General features: G+C 38.4%; 2 protein-coding genes across 4 annotated transcripts in view; one reads left to right on the top strand and one right to left on the bottom strand.

Moving 5' to 3' along the window:
• The window catches only part of Efcab7 (EF-hand calcium binding domain 7), a 41,784-nt gene extending 33,043 nt beyond the window's left edge, over positions 1-8,741 (bottom strand). Inside the window, exons 1-5 of one of the 3 annotated variants that reach the window (XM_040757113.1) lie at positions 8,443-8,741; positions 7,888-8,008; positions 6,438-6,625; positions 1,187-1,398; positions 267-353 (exon numbers count right to left, since the gene is read on the bottom strand). In XM_040757113.1, coding sequence (XP_040613047.1) covers positions 267-353; positions 1,187-1,398; positions 6,438-6,624 — 486 coding nt within the window. In that variant the 5' untranslated portion in view covers position 6,625; positions 7,888-8,008; positions 8,443-8,741. The remainder of the gene's footprint in view (positions 1-266; positions 354-1,186; positions 1,399-6,437; positions 6,626-7,887; positions 8,009-8,442) is intronic. The other 2 variants (XM_013116467.3, XM_005074330.4) reach the window with 2 other exon arrangements.
• Positions 8,742-8,780: 39 nt separating this feature from the next.
• The window catches only part of LOC101843321 (integrin subunit beta 3 binding protein), a 50,508-nt gene continuing 44,456 nt past the window's right edge, over positions 8,781-14,832 (top strand). The window contains exon 1 of the mRNA XM_013116469.3: positions 8,781-8,918. Within this exon, the coding sequence (XP_012971923.1) occupies positions 8,914-8,918 (5 nt within the window). The 5' untranslated portion in view covers positions 8,781-8,913. The remainder of the gene's footprint in view (positions 8,919-14,832) is intronic.

Below are 14,832 nucleotides of genomic sequence, written 5' to 3' on the forward strand. Positions count from 1 at the left end.
GAAAGAAATCAAACACTTGCATAGGGGCTGGAGTTGCTTCATGGTAGTGTTTATCACATATGAAGCCTTGGGTTTAATACAATAACAACAAACATGCTTATCTGATATGATCTATTCATTTCACAATGTATGCATATATTAAAAGTATCTTTGTATACATTATCAATATATATAATCTTGTCAGTTATATCTTAGAAGCACTGGGGAAAATTAAAAATGATTTACTACACAGCATGCAAGTTTATTATCAACGAGGACTTATCTACCTTTATGTAGTCAAACTTTCCATTAGCATTTACATCAGCCAGATTTATTACAGCATTTACTTCTTCCTGAGTCATCTTCTCACCTCTCTAGAAATAAAACAACATAATTAATGCTTTGTTATTCAGGGTGATGGTAAAAATACATCTTTTTTTTTTTTGAGTCAGTTTCACTATACAGACTTGACTGACCTAAAATTCACTATGTAGACCAGGTTGCCCTGAAACAAACAGAGATCTGCCTGCCTCTGCCTCCCAAGTACAGGGATTAAAGATGTGGATGGGCTACAGTGCCTGATTAGAAATATATTTTAATCTCTTCTACAAATAAGTTTGAAAATGGGGTTTCATTATGAGTCAGAATGAGAATACTAAGCAACAACGAGACTACATTAAATAAAATGTAACAATGATTATGAAGTTAGAGTAATAATATCTTCTCAAAGTGTTCAAGAAACAAAGTGAGCTGAGCATGATGGTTCATGCCTTTAATCCCAGCACTCGGGAGGCAGAGGCAGTGGATTCCTGAGTTCAAGGCCAGCCTGGTCTACAAAGTGAGTTCCAGGACATCCAAAGCTATACAGAGAAACCTGTGTAGAAAAACAACAAAGAAAAAAGAAACAAAATGATTTCTAATAACAGTTGTGCTGCTTTCCCTTTTACTAAAAACATGCATATCATGGGTTTTAGATTTTTGAGCAGAAAAGAATTACACAGGGGTAAGGAAGATGGAAACACGGGCTCAATTTTATGCTTTCTCTGTTATTTATAAAACACTTTTCATAGGAAAAGACTGCAAGATATAAATACTGTGTGCTGTACATTTGGCCTGTTGAGAGAACCCCTACTTTAATGCGGATTTTGGTGGCCAAAGCTGGGCTCCAGTTGCTTTATGCACAGTATAGAACTCTCACGTGTCTTACCTTCGTTAGATATTTATGAAGGTCAGAGTGTAGAATAGAGCCATCATCATTAACATCTAATTGTTTAAATGATTTTAGCAATTCTGCTTTTGAAGTAGGTTTTTCCTTGCTTAAAATGATGCAAAAATCATCAAAATTCAGTTTGGCAGTTTGAGGAGTCCAATACTTATTAATGGTCTTTTGGGATGGATTTCTTCCTGCATGCTGAAGAGCTTCCCAATTAAAACAAAAGTATTACATATTGTTATAACATTTGGTTTGATATTTGAGTGTTTTCTTCAATCCCTATATATTAGTAAGCAAATCCAATACCTGTCACTGCATCAACATTGGTATTGACTATATAGTTACATCAATGTGTATTTCTCTAGATCATTACATCCATGTACATATGTTTCATTATTCAAAGCAAAAGGCATATATTCTGATCAGCTAGAGAGACTTAGTATATTATTAACAGAACTGATTTTTCCCCCCTCTCTCTCTGGTTTTAAACCTACTTAACTGTCACTATGTGGTTTACTTAAACTTTATCTTATGAAGTAGGTGCTCACTCTGTAGCCCAGGCCACCCTGGAGCTCATTTTGTAGATCTGGTTTGGTCTTCAACTTAATGTGATCTTCCTGCCTCCACCTCCAAAGAGCTGGGATTACAAGGATGAGCCACTGCACCCAGCTGGTTTATTTAAGAACTTTTAGAGAAAACAAGGTTGATTGATTTTTTTTGAGGGGGGAACACAGGGATAACCACAAACAACATAAATGACTACTTTCTAAGGTTTGACAGATATTTCAGTAAATGGAAGAACTCATTTATTTGAGAATTTTAATGTCAACAAGTATCTAAAACATTCACTAGGTAGGAAGTAGTGGCTCCAGAATATCAAACGTGTTCTAAATGCCAACTATATGTACAAAAGCATCCATCTGCAGAGCCAGTGAGATGGTTTCAGCAGGTGAAAGCACTTGCCACCAAGTCTGACAACCTCAATCCTATCCCCAAGATGCACACAGTGGCAAGAACCAACTCCCACAAGTTGTCCTCTGACCTCTACATGCTTTGCCATGTGCTTGCATGCACTAAGAGGCACCACACAGACATGTATGTATGTGAGTGCATGCACGTGTGCACATACACACACAACTAAATGTAATAATTCTTAAGAAGCATTCATTTATAGTTATGACCCTGTTAGAAATCAAGAGAAGTTGATAAACCTCTACAAAAGTATCACAGAGACACAACTGCTAAATACGCAACCATTAAATTGTTTTCATTTCTAAATCTGCAAAAGAGTTACAATATGTTACACAACACTAAATACAATATCTTTAAACAATTATAGACGCCTTGTTGAGTTGAAGACAAGTGGTGTAGTGATTTGCAACTGAACTTCTACCTATTACTTTATAACTGTCCATAATGAACTAGTAAGTTTCTGAGCCACCAGAGAAAAAAATCATTAAATTTCTAAAGCTGTATCTGTTTTGAATTGTGCTACCAAATTTCATTAAAAAATATCATATTGGAAATTTCCAACTATTTTCACCGAGAATATATACTATATGTGCCTGGCAAATCAACACTAAAATGATTGTCTGAATTTTCTACAATTTAATGTGATGAAGATTAGTAAACACAAAACAATTTAGATAAATGTCTACTAGGAGAGAGAAACTAGAGCAACAGAATAAATATAAATATTTGAATTATTGGGACAGTTGCACGTAATCATACAAAGTGTAACTTTGTTTTTCAGAGACACAAGTTTTTTTGGGTTCAAAGTTGTTCTGCGATATAAGTGTACATTCTACATCTTTTGAAATATTTACATCTTATGTATTTATTATTATTTGTATGTGTGCATTATCATCATCATCATCATCATTTGTGTGTGTGCCTCTGCATGTGCATGGCATGGTGCAAATGTCGAGGTCAGATGACAATATGTTGTAGTTGGTTCTATCCTTCCACCATGTGGATTTAGGGGACTGAATCCTCTACTCATTGGCCTATGTAAAGTCTACATGCTAAGTGTAATATTGCTACTTATGGTCATGACTTACATTTGAAAGACTAAGAGACATTTTCCCATCCTCCAGTTTGTGTCAATACACTGTACTTAGATAACTGAAACAGACACAGGAAGGGAAACAAAATAATCTATACAGACAACAGAATTTATTTCTTTAATTTTATGTATTCATTTATTTATTTAGTGTGAGGGGGTGTGTGTGAATGCACACAATGAGAGTGGAGGTCAGAAGCCAATTTAAGGAGTTTGTTTTCTTCTTTTACCTAATGGGTCCCAGGGATGCAACTCTAACTGTCAAGTTTGGCAGTGGATGCCCTTAACCACTGAACCACCTCAAAGTTCAGATGACACCAGTTTTCATTATATTTGCTTATAAGACCCTTACAGAAATGTATAGCATTGAACATATTTTTTTTCACATTTTGGATACAAAATCCTTGATTACCATGCTTCCCTAGGAATAAAGAATAAGTATTTGTCTAATATGTAAACAAACAATTCCATAATTCATCTATCAACAGAGTTATAGAAATGGTATATGTATTTGGGAATCTATCCTTAATCAACTCCTGATGGGAGAAGTCCTTCTGTGTATATGTTGTCCTATTGGTTGATAAATAAAGCACTGTTGGCCAATAGGGAAACAAGATAGGTGGGTCTAGGAGCCGAGGAGGATTCTGGGAAATGTAGTCAAGAGTAGAGAGTCACCATGTGATCCCGGGAGGAGAGGACACAAGTCTGGTGTTCTTGGTAAGATAAGACCTTATAAAAATATATATTAGTAATTATGGGTTAATAATTAAATCAGAGCTAGCTATTAAGAAACCATAGCAAATGGCCAGCAGCTTAATAATTAATATAGCATCCTGCGTGTTCATTAGGAATGGATGCAGCTCTGGGACCAGGCTGGCAGGAAGAATACTGTACAAACTCCACTGACTACAATGGGAGAATAAAATAGAACTTAAATGAAGTTGTAGTTTGGAGGCTAAAAATCTATTGGGGAAGAAAAATGTTTTGGTAAATATTTAGAAAAACCATCTTACAACTCTTAGAAATAGCAGCTCAGCAAACACAACTATCTTCAAAAACAAAGAAAATTTTAGTGTGTCCTCCCCCTCTCCACCCTCACTTTGGACAGTCTTCACTATGGCCCAAGCTGACCTCCAACTTAAGATAATCCTCCTGCATTCCTGAGTTCTGGGATGATAAATGTGTGCTTTCATGCCTAACTGCTATATTCACCACCTAAGGATCTTCTGGGTGTGGCAGCATCGTCAGCGTTGTTGTCGTCGTCGTCTTCTTCTTCTTCCTCTTCTTCTTCCTCGTCTTCTTCTTTTTCTTCTTCTTCTTTTTCTTCTTCTTCTTTTTCTTCTTCTTCTTCCTCTTCTTTTTCTTCTTCTTCTTCTTCTTCTTCCTCTTCTTCTTTTTCTTCTTCTTCTTCTCCTCCTCCTCCTCCTCCTCTTCCTCCTCCTCCTCCTCCTCCTCCTGCTGCTGCTGCTGCTGAGGATTGAACTCTAGGCCTGTGTAAATGCTCTAACATCAAGCTATATCACCAGCTTCTTTATAACTATTAATTTTTAAATGATAACTGTCTCAAAATAAAACTAATTATGCCAAAACATGTAGTTAGAAGTAGATGCCTCTCCATCTGCGAAGTCTTTCCTAACTGCAGATGTTTCAAGGTTGATATCTATATACTGATCTTTTGCTTCCTGTATATTTAAGCTTGGCCACATATCTAATACCTGTGATGCTGCTGTGTCAACTTGGAATGGAAATGTCAGACCATATGTTATGTGCTAAGGGCAGATGCACATGAAAATGGGTAGTAAGAAACAGATGTCACTGATGTACTTATTGCTTTCTAAAAACTATCTTTAGCCCAACAGTCCTGCAAAGGCTATTCCACCTTAAACCAAAACCATGTGTAACACTGGAGATGCAAAAACTGCTTTGTTTTCTAGCCAGATAACTTCATAGGACTGACAGCACCTTATTAATACATATTAACTGATTGATATTTCAAGAATTATACCAGAAGAAGGTAGTTAAACTTTTCAAGTTAGCAAATTCACAGAAGGTAGTTAAACTTTTCAAGTTAGCAAATTCACAGAAGGTAGTTAAACTTTTCAAATTAGCAAATTCACTGTCTCTATTTTTTCTTTTTTTACAGGGGAGGGGATTCAAGACAGGGTTTCTCCATGTAACAGTCCTGGAACTCACTTTGTAGATCAGACAGGCTTCAAACTCACAGAGATCCACCTGCCTCTACCTCCCAAGTGCTGGGATTAAAGGCATGCACCACCAATGCCCAGCCACTGGATTCTATTTTCAAAAGAAAAAAAAAACCCTCCTATTATTTTACCAACAGTGTCAAAGTAGAGTATTAATTGCCTGTATTATTTAATATATGCCAAATAAACACAAGTACTTAAAATTCAAGATGAAAGTTTACTAATTTTAAAATTATGTAAGTCAAAGTTACACATAATTTTGAAAATTGCTGCCATCAGGTGCATTTATTCTTAAATTATTTAATTAATGTCTTCTATTTAGATAGTAAATATGCTTTAATCTTGTCAATTTTCATCATTCTTCCAAATGAATTTTCTCTGAAAATGATTATATGCATACAACCCCAAGACATCTACAGAAATATAGTGGAATTTTTGTTTAAAGAAATTACTTCAAAAGATGGCAAAGAAACTCAGTTGACACCCTGGGAATGATCATATCCAGTGATGTGGAGGACTTCTGCAGCCAAAAGAATTTTAAAATATGATAATGGGTAGAATATGAAAACCTCCCGACTCCTAATTCTCTTCTAAAATTTCATTTATCTATATTTTTCTTTTACAGGTATTTGACCCCAGTTTTGCAAATTCTTTGATTAGTGAGACAGATGGCAAAAGGGTTTTGATTCTATTATTATAAACCTAAAACAACACCATGACAACTAAAAGACAGCAACAGTAACAACTTTTAAGCAAGTAGTAACTGATGGAAGCTTTGAATACACAATCTACACACACACACTCTCTCTCTACACACATACATATATACACACACACACACATCAGCTATTGTTTCTTACAGTCCTGTTGCTTGTTTCATTGTGAAGTTGGAGTGACTCAATGATGTAATTCTAATTCAGACTTTTCAGTCTATTAACTTTCAACAAATAAGGCAAATATTCAACTTTTAAAAATTTACCTAGGTAAAGTTGATCCTTAGAAATAATGTTTTCCAAGCTGCTTTTGAAGATAGTTAAGTAGGCGGCTCTACAATTCATATAAAATATCTCCTGCTCAGTTAGTGGCAATTTCTTTGTTCGGGGACTCCCCGAAAGCATTGACTTCTGAGTACCCAAAGCTGTATCACTTCCAGGATTGCTGGCCATTCTATCAGAAAACAATTTAAAAATGTACTTTAGTTGATGTAAATCACCTAAAATGCGAATGTACCACCATGAGGTGGGGCATTGGTTTATTAAAGTTTTTATACATAGAATAAAAAAGATAAATGTCATAGCATCTATATGAACTTACCAGCGCATGTTAAATAGAATAAATCCTTAACAACTGATTTCTAATTATATATATACACACACGTGTATATAATTCCTCAAATATATAATATCCCAAAGAACAAAGATGTAGCATATTACAAAAGAATCAGAACAAAGAAAATCCATACACCCATTATCTCCAACTAAGAGGTCATGTGAGACTTCAAAAGGTTGTTAAGATTACATCAGTTCACAAATGTGAAGCATACAGAATACTACAGGACATAGAAATGCTAAAGAAACTGTAGATGGAGTAAAATTCTCTAACAATGAGGCATTTTATGTAAATCAACTGTAGTTGACATCCACCTTGCATAGCAGGATTAACTAAATCATTTCATTAACATTTCTATAATACAGCACATGCCAAATCACTGAATATTTGAATTCTCATTTATTACCACTGAGTTCCTTAATTAGTAGTTAATATTTGGGGTCCATACAGAACCTCTGCTCATAAGACATTAATACACAACCATACATCTTATTTCATCCTTTACTGCACTGACCAGGTGCTTTTTGTCCATTTTGCAGATGACGAAATTGAGGGACAGAGATGTTACCAGTTAATGGTAAGTTGTGAGCTTTCAGTAGTTTCCTCTGTTAACATGGGTGAAGGTTTATTGAACAAAGGCTACTATGAGGTACTAAATTGTTCTGGTGTTCTAATGGCTTCCAACATTACTTTATCCTGCGTTGACTTCTAAAAATACATTCCAATCTAATAAATTGAATAGTTCAAGTTGAACAATAAGATGACACAGGTAGAGTCCCCTTCAGGACTCATTGGATTCTTACTCAGGAGGCCTAAATCACTGGCACCTTCTTGAATTATGTAGGTCTTTTACACTTGGGAAAGAAAGATAATAATCGCTTATCATGGATGAAGTACCCTATTTATAATACACAGACCGCCTGCCTGACACTTTCATATTACACCAGATTTAGAAGGACCCCATAGGGATGTGGTGTCACAGTCTGGTTACTGCAAATTGGCATCACCATAATTAAACATCAGTTTTAAACACATATGCGTACATGCCATCTCACAAATGTGAAAGAAAACTGTTCCAATAAGAAAGAACGAGCACTCACTTTACAGCAAGCAATCTAAAAACATATTTTTAAGGATCTTCTTCGAATGCTCTTTCCAAATAGGGTTATTCTCACACGAAATCCCAGGACAGAAATGTTCCAGAATTCTATTCTTTCCTTCCTGTGAAAAGAGTCTAAACTGAAGCTTAAATAAATGTATAATTGCACCCCTAGGGCTCGGAAACTCCCTATTATTTAAAACTCTAGCCCAAGACTGAGACAGGGGCCTGGAGAGCGCACTGTAGCAAACGGCTCCATAAATATCCAGACACACAATAAGCAGGAAAAATAAACTGTTAACAAGCGCCTAAGGCGTCTAAAGGGCCAAGAGAAAACAGTGAGCCTTCCAGTCACTGTCGCTGCACCATGTAATAGTCAAAGCTAATCGGAGACAAACTCTCTCCGTTTTGTATTCCTCTAGCCACAATGCTGCATCCTGGGGTGTTTCAGGGGCATGCACCGGCTGACTCAACAGTAAACGTAGCAGGCGGGAGAGGCAGGAACACAGTGAGGGACAGAACGAGCGAGAGAGCGCGAGAGAGTGCGGGTTGCTACCTAATTTCAGCTCACAACCAAGAAGGGCAGCCAATTTTCTTTAGTAGTTTCGCGAATCTCACAGCGCAGCCGGACAGACCTCCGCCTTTTTTCAGATTACCATAGCAACTGCTCCTCTCCGCCACCGGAAGTAAGAGGCAGAGCATCTCCCAAACAGTCCGATCAGAGATTCGTGGACCTGTGACCTGGAGAATACTGTCACAGCACTGTCGCTCCTCTGTTGCCAGGCTGCTTTGTCTGGAATAGTGAGAGAGGATCGGCAAAGGCTAGATGGGGCGCTGGCCCTGGATTCCATGCACACCCCTTTCCTCACGCACACTCGGGCCCTTTGTCGCGCGGGGGCTGTTTCCAGCGGACCGCGGTATGTGAGACACTGCATCCAGTGCCTGCAGCGCGGGCTTTTTTGCTTCCGCGTTTGCGGTGTTTCAGTTGGTTCTACCCAGCAATCGTGGCCCTTCCCAGAGTGCCGAAATGCCGTAGGTATCTTTTCTGGCTGTTGCTGCTTTGAGGGGCCCTCTGTGAGCAAAAAGAGTATACTATGTGGCCCCACAGTCACCTTGACTTTTCTGTTTCTATAAACTTGTCTCTGTTGAGTGTCAGGATGCTTGGTTTTCTCAACCCACCCTACTCTTCAGCCCTACTTTAGCGCCCCCAAAACTCCCAACATTATATAAACTGTGGGCTAAATTTGAGTAATGTGTAACTGGAAATAACATATTGAGAATGAACAAGGAAGAAAACTTATTTCTTTCCTAAAAGAGTAATTGGCATAATGGCCTGAATGAATCTAAAATAAGTGGAAAAGAACAACTAACCAATGACAATACGATGGGATCTTAAAAATATAGTGAATGAAGAAGCCAATTTGTTGGAGACTGCACACAGCCTTTAAAGTTTAAGGGCAAGCAAAAATAAATTGTGTACTAAGATTTTAATGGGAGAACGCAGGAACATAGCATAAAATTCATTTTAATGGTTACCTCATGGGGGACGCCGGGGGGGGCTAGGGAAGGATCAACCAGGTGTATCCAGTCATGTTGGTGATACTGTTGCTTAAATTGAATGATGAATATTTGGTTGCTTGCTTTTATAATTTGGATATCATTTGTGTTTTAGTATGCATCATAACCAGCTTAAGTAGCTTTTTGTGGCTTGCTTTTAAGATTTAGAGTTTACCTATATTAAGTTCTTGGTAAGTATAGTTTCCCTACCATCTGTTAGATCCTTTGAGAAACAGGTGAATCAATTAATTGCTGCTCCTAATTTCTTTAAACTAATCTCCCCAACCAAATGCACTCTTGTTTTTCTCTGTATGTTCTAAAGCCAGAGGCAATATAATTTATCTAGGTTGCAGCATTGACTCTTAGACAGGGGGTGGAAAAATCACTTGGACTCATATATACCAGGATTTGAATACCCATGAATAAAATAGTTGATCAATAAATATTAAGTGAATGGTTAAGTTGCTGTTTAAAAAAAGTTATCCTAAGACAGATGTGGTGGTAGTACATAGTGCTTGAGGGCTAGAGGAAGGAGGCCCAAGATCAGGAGTTCAAGGCCAACATGAAGCTCAGACTGCTTTAGACTGTATGGAGATGTTTCACACCACATTTAAATTTATGTATTACTAATGGCAAATGTAATAGATCTACATCTTCCATCTTTTCACTTATAAATTTCCGAGGTACATTTGCTTAGTTTTTCTAATTAACATGTATTATCATGCTGTTTCAGCCAAAGACACTCAACCAGTTCCTATGGGAATTAAGTTTGCTCCAAGTTAGAAAATTAGAATAGCATTAGTGTTGGAGTTTCTAACTGTGATAGTGTTCTTAAGAGTGGGTTAATTCTGTTGATATTCTTACAAAGTCAGAGTTTTCTGAAAAGGATTAAAATGTACTATTAAATTTTTTTTTTTTTTGGTTTTTATGAGACAGGGCTTCTCTGTATTGTTTTGGAGGCTGTCGGTCCAGCCCAGCCTCGAACTCACAGAGATCCACCTGCCTCTGCCTCCCAAGTGCTGGGATTAAAGGTGTGCACCACCACTGGCTAATTTTTAAAAATAAAATAACTGTCAGTATAGTCCAACCTCACTATGTTGCTGAGGCTGGCCATAAACAACTAATCCTACTGCTTCCATCTCCCAGGTGCTGGTGTTATAGACATGCACCATGATGCCTGACTTGAAAGCCTAGCTATTTTATCACACATGTTTGTTAGTGTTGTTAGTCAGACTGGTGCCAATGCCAAATGCAATTGTTTTTATTGTGTGGATTGATTATAAACCAATAATTTCCTTAAGCTAATCTTAAATGATTAAAATGGTGTGCCAGACTAAGTAATAGTTAACCATTTAATAAACATTGGTTGACCCACAGGAGATATTCAGAGTTATGTAATTTCTTTTAGTTAGAGGTACCCTGCATTCTTAAGGTTAGTAAATTATTAGGACTTGATCTAAATATTTAAAAAATATGAATTTTAAATAAATGTTTTCTTATTTATAAAGTTCAGCAGGTTATCATAGAAGAAACTATAATACATGGGCTTTTGTAAGGATGTGAGACACTCTCCTAATATATGAATGAAAACCTTTGAGTGTCCCCTAACAGTCCGAAACTAGATCCTGCATGAATCACATTTTTGTCTCAGGGCCTTGCCCTGCCATGTGCTGCCTGACCTCAGCAGCAATCTGAAACTGCAGAGGAAGCAGTCACACTCCCGTCACTCGAGTGTCCCGTGCTTCTAAAGCCTGGACCACAGTGGGTGGCACTGTGAAGCTGGGCCCCAGCTCTGGTTGGACACCCTTACACCCCTCCCCCCCCCGTTGATGAAATTAGCAGCAACCTTTTTTTTTTTTTTTTTTTTGGTTTTTACGAGACAGGGTTTCTCTGTATTGTTTTGGAGGTTTTCGGTCCAGCCCGGCCTTGAACTCACAGAGATCCGCCTGCCTCTGCCTCCCGAGTGCTGGGATTAAAGGCGTGCGCCACCACTGCCCAGCTAGCAGCAATCTTTTTTATTCAGTTGCTTTCTAAGTGTACAAAACCCTTTAGGCTACCTTTCACAGGCTTCTCTGAGTGCTAGGATTGAAGGCATGTGCCACCACTGCCCAGCAAGGTACAAAGTTTTAATCTCTAAGCCTGCCTGCAGACGATCAGACAGGGAGTTGAGTCAAACAGGATCCCGTTTATTGTTTAACATCAGAGCCCTCTTTTTTGGGGGGGGGGGCGGAAGGGACTAGACCCTCTTTTCCATATCTGGGCTGTAATAGTACCCTTTCATAGGGAAGGAGCTCCCAAAGTCCATTTGTGACCTAGGAATAAACCCTGGCTCCACTGGTTCCATAGACTGCCTTAGCCTCCTAGCTGGTACCCACATTCAAAGGGCTTGGTTTGGTCCAATGCTGGTCTGCCTACTTTACGAATAGGGTCTGCGTGCTCTCATTAAGTCAGGTCAACTGTTTCTCCGGGTATCTAGAGTTCCATCTTGGTTCATTTGGTCGTCTCTCTTCCCTCTTCGCAACTGAATTCTGTGATTATGGCTCAGTGCTCAGCTGTGGGTACCTGTTTCTGCTTCGATCAGCTACTGGGTCACGGATCTAGGAATGGTAACCAAGGTAGACATCAATCTCATTATAGGGGAAGGGCATCAAAGGCAGCCTCTCCACCATTGCCTAAATTCTTAGGGTTATCCCTGTGGATCCCCTACCATTTCCTCTTTGTCAGACCTCTCTCCAAACCTGTACTGTCTCCCCTTATCAAGGCATCTCCTTTCTTGCCCTCTTCTATTTCTCCCCTGACTCAGTCTTCCTGCTCCCCCCCCTTCTCCCCTTCCCATATTCCTCCTCTCCCCCTCTTAATCCCCCCCCCCCGTGCTCCCAATTTGCTCAGGGGTTCTTGTCCCCCTTCCTTCTTCGGGGGACCATGAGTTTTTCTCTTGGGGTCCTCCTTGTTTCCTAGCTCTTCTGGAGGTATGGATTGTAGGCTGGTAATCCTTTTCTGTATGCCTAAAAACTATATATGAGTGAGTATGTACCATGTTTGTCTTTTTGTCACTGAGTTACCTCACTCAGGATGGTTTCTTCTAGTTCCATCCATTTGTCTGTGAATTTCAAGATTCCATTGGTTTTTTTTTTCCACTGAGTAGTACCCCATTGTGTAAATGTACCACATTTTCTCTATCCATTCTTCAGTTGAAGGGCGTCTGGGTTGCTTCCAGGTTCTGGTTACTACAAACAATGATGCTGTGAACATAGTTGAAAATTTATCCTTGTTGTATGAATGTGCATTCTTTGGGTATATGCCCAGGAGAGGAATTGCTGGATCTTGAGGTAGACTCATCCTCATTTTCCTGAGAAACTGCCATGCTGATTTCCAGAGTGGTCGTACAAGTTTTCACTCCCCCCAGCAATGGAGGAGTGTTCCTTTTTCTCCACATCCTCTCCAACATAGACCTTCACTGATGTTTTTGATTTTGGCCATTATGGCCCATGTAAGATGGTATCTCAGAGTTGTTTTCCCTGATGGTTAAGGATGTTAAGCACTTTCTTAAGTGTCTCTCAGCCGTTTTATATTCCTCTATAGAGAATTCTCTACTTAGTTCTGCACCCCACTTTTTAATTGGATTGTTTGGTATTTTGGTGGCTAGCTTCTTCAATTCATTGTATATTTTGGAAGTCAGCCCTCTGTCAGATGTGGGATTGGTGAAGATCTTTTCCCATTCTGTCGGCTGCCATTTTGTCTTGCTGACTGTGTCCTTTGACTTACAGAAGCTTCTCAGTTTCAGAAGGTCCTATTTATTAATTGTCGATCTCAATGTCTGTGCTACTGGTGTTATGTTCAGAAAGCATTCTCCTGTACCAATTCATTCAAGGTTACCTCCCACTTTCTCTTCTAAGAGGTTCTGTGTGACTAGATTTATGTTGTGGTCTTTGATTCATTTTGGACTTAAGTTTTGTGCATGGCGATAGACATGGATCTATCTGCAGTCTTCTACATGCCAGCATCCAGTTATGCCAACACCATTTGTTGAAGATGCTTTCTTTTTTTCATTGTATAACTTTAGCTTCTTTTTCAAAAATCAGGTCTTTGTAGGTATGTGGCTTAATATCAGGGTTTTCAATTCGATTCCATTGGTCTACCTGTCTATTTTTGTGTGGATACCAAGCCGTTTTCAGGACTATGACTCTATAATAGAGCTTGATGTCAGGATGGTGATGCCTCCAGAAATTCCTTTATTGAGCAGGGTTGTTGTGGCTATCCTGAGCTGCTTTTCCATATAAAGTTGAATATAGTTCTTTCAAGATCTGTGAAAAATTTTGTTGGGATTTTTATGAGGATTGCATTGAACCAGTAGATTGCTTTTGGCAAGATTTCCATTTTTACTATGTTGATCCTACCTATCCAAGAGCATGGAGACCTTTCCATTTTCTGGTATCTTATTTGATTATTTTCATTAATGACTCAAAGTTATTGCTTTACAGGTCTTTCACTTGTTTGGTTAGCATTACCCCCAAGGTATTTTATGTTCTTTGTGGCTATTGTAAAGGGTGATGTTTTTATGATTTCTTTGTCAGCCCATTTATCATCTGTATATAGTAGGGCTACTGATTTTTTTGAGTTAATTTTGTATCCTGCCAGTTTGCTGTAGGAGTTCTCTGATAGAATTTTTTGGGTCATTTATGTAAACTACCATATCATCTGCAAATAGTGAAAGTTTGACTTCTTCCTTTCCAATTTGTATCCCCTTGATTTCCATTTGTTGTCTTATTGCTCTAAGACTTCAAGTACAATATTGAAGAGATATGGAGAGATTAGACAGCCTTGTCTTGTTCCAGATTATAGAGGAATCACGTTGAGTTTCTCTTCATTTAGTTTGATGTTGGCCATTGGTTTGCTGTATATTGCTTTTATCATGTTTAAGTATGATCCTGTTATTCCTGATCTCTCCAAGACTTTTATCATGAAGGGGTGTTGGATTTTGTCAAAGGCTTTTTCAGCATCTAGTGAGATGATCATTGGTTTTTCTTTTTCAGTTTGTTTATATGGTGGATTACATTGATGGATTTTCATATGTTGAACCCATCCCTGCATTCCTAGGATGAAGCCTACTTGATCACGGTGGATGATTTCTCTGATGTGTTCCTGGATTTGATTTGCCAGCATTTTGTTGAATATTTTTGCATCCATGGTCATGAGGGATATTGGTCTGTAGTTCTCTTTCTTAGTTGTGTCTTTGTGGGACTTGGGTACCAAAGTAATTATAACCTCGTTAAAAGAGTTTGACAGTGCCCTTTCTGCTTCTATTGTGTGGAACAGTTTGAGGAATAATGGTATTAGCTCTTCTTTGAATTTCTGGTAGAATTCTGCATTGAAACCATCTGGCCCTGGG

Source organism: Mesocricetus auratus, unplaced genomic scaffold (genome assembly GCF_017639785.1).
Source record: "Mesocricetus auratus isolate SY011 unplaced genomic scaffold, BCM_Maur_2.0 Super-Scaffold_100014, whole genome shotgun sequence".
NCBI lineage: Eukaryota > Metazoa > Chordata > Mammalia > Rodentia > Cricetidae > Mesocricetus > Mesocricetus auratus.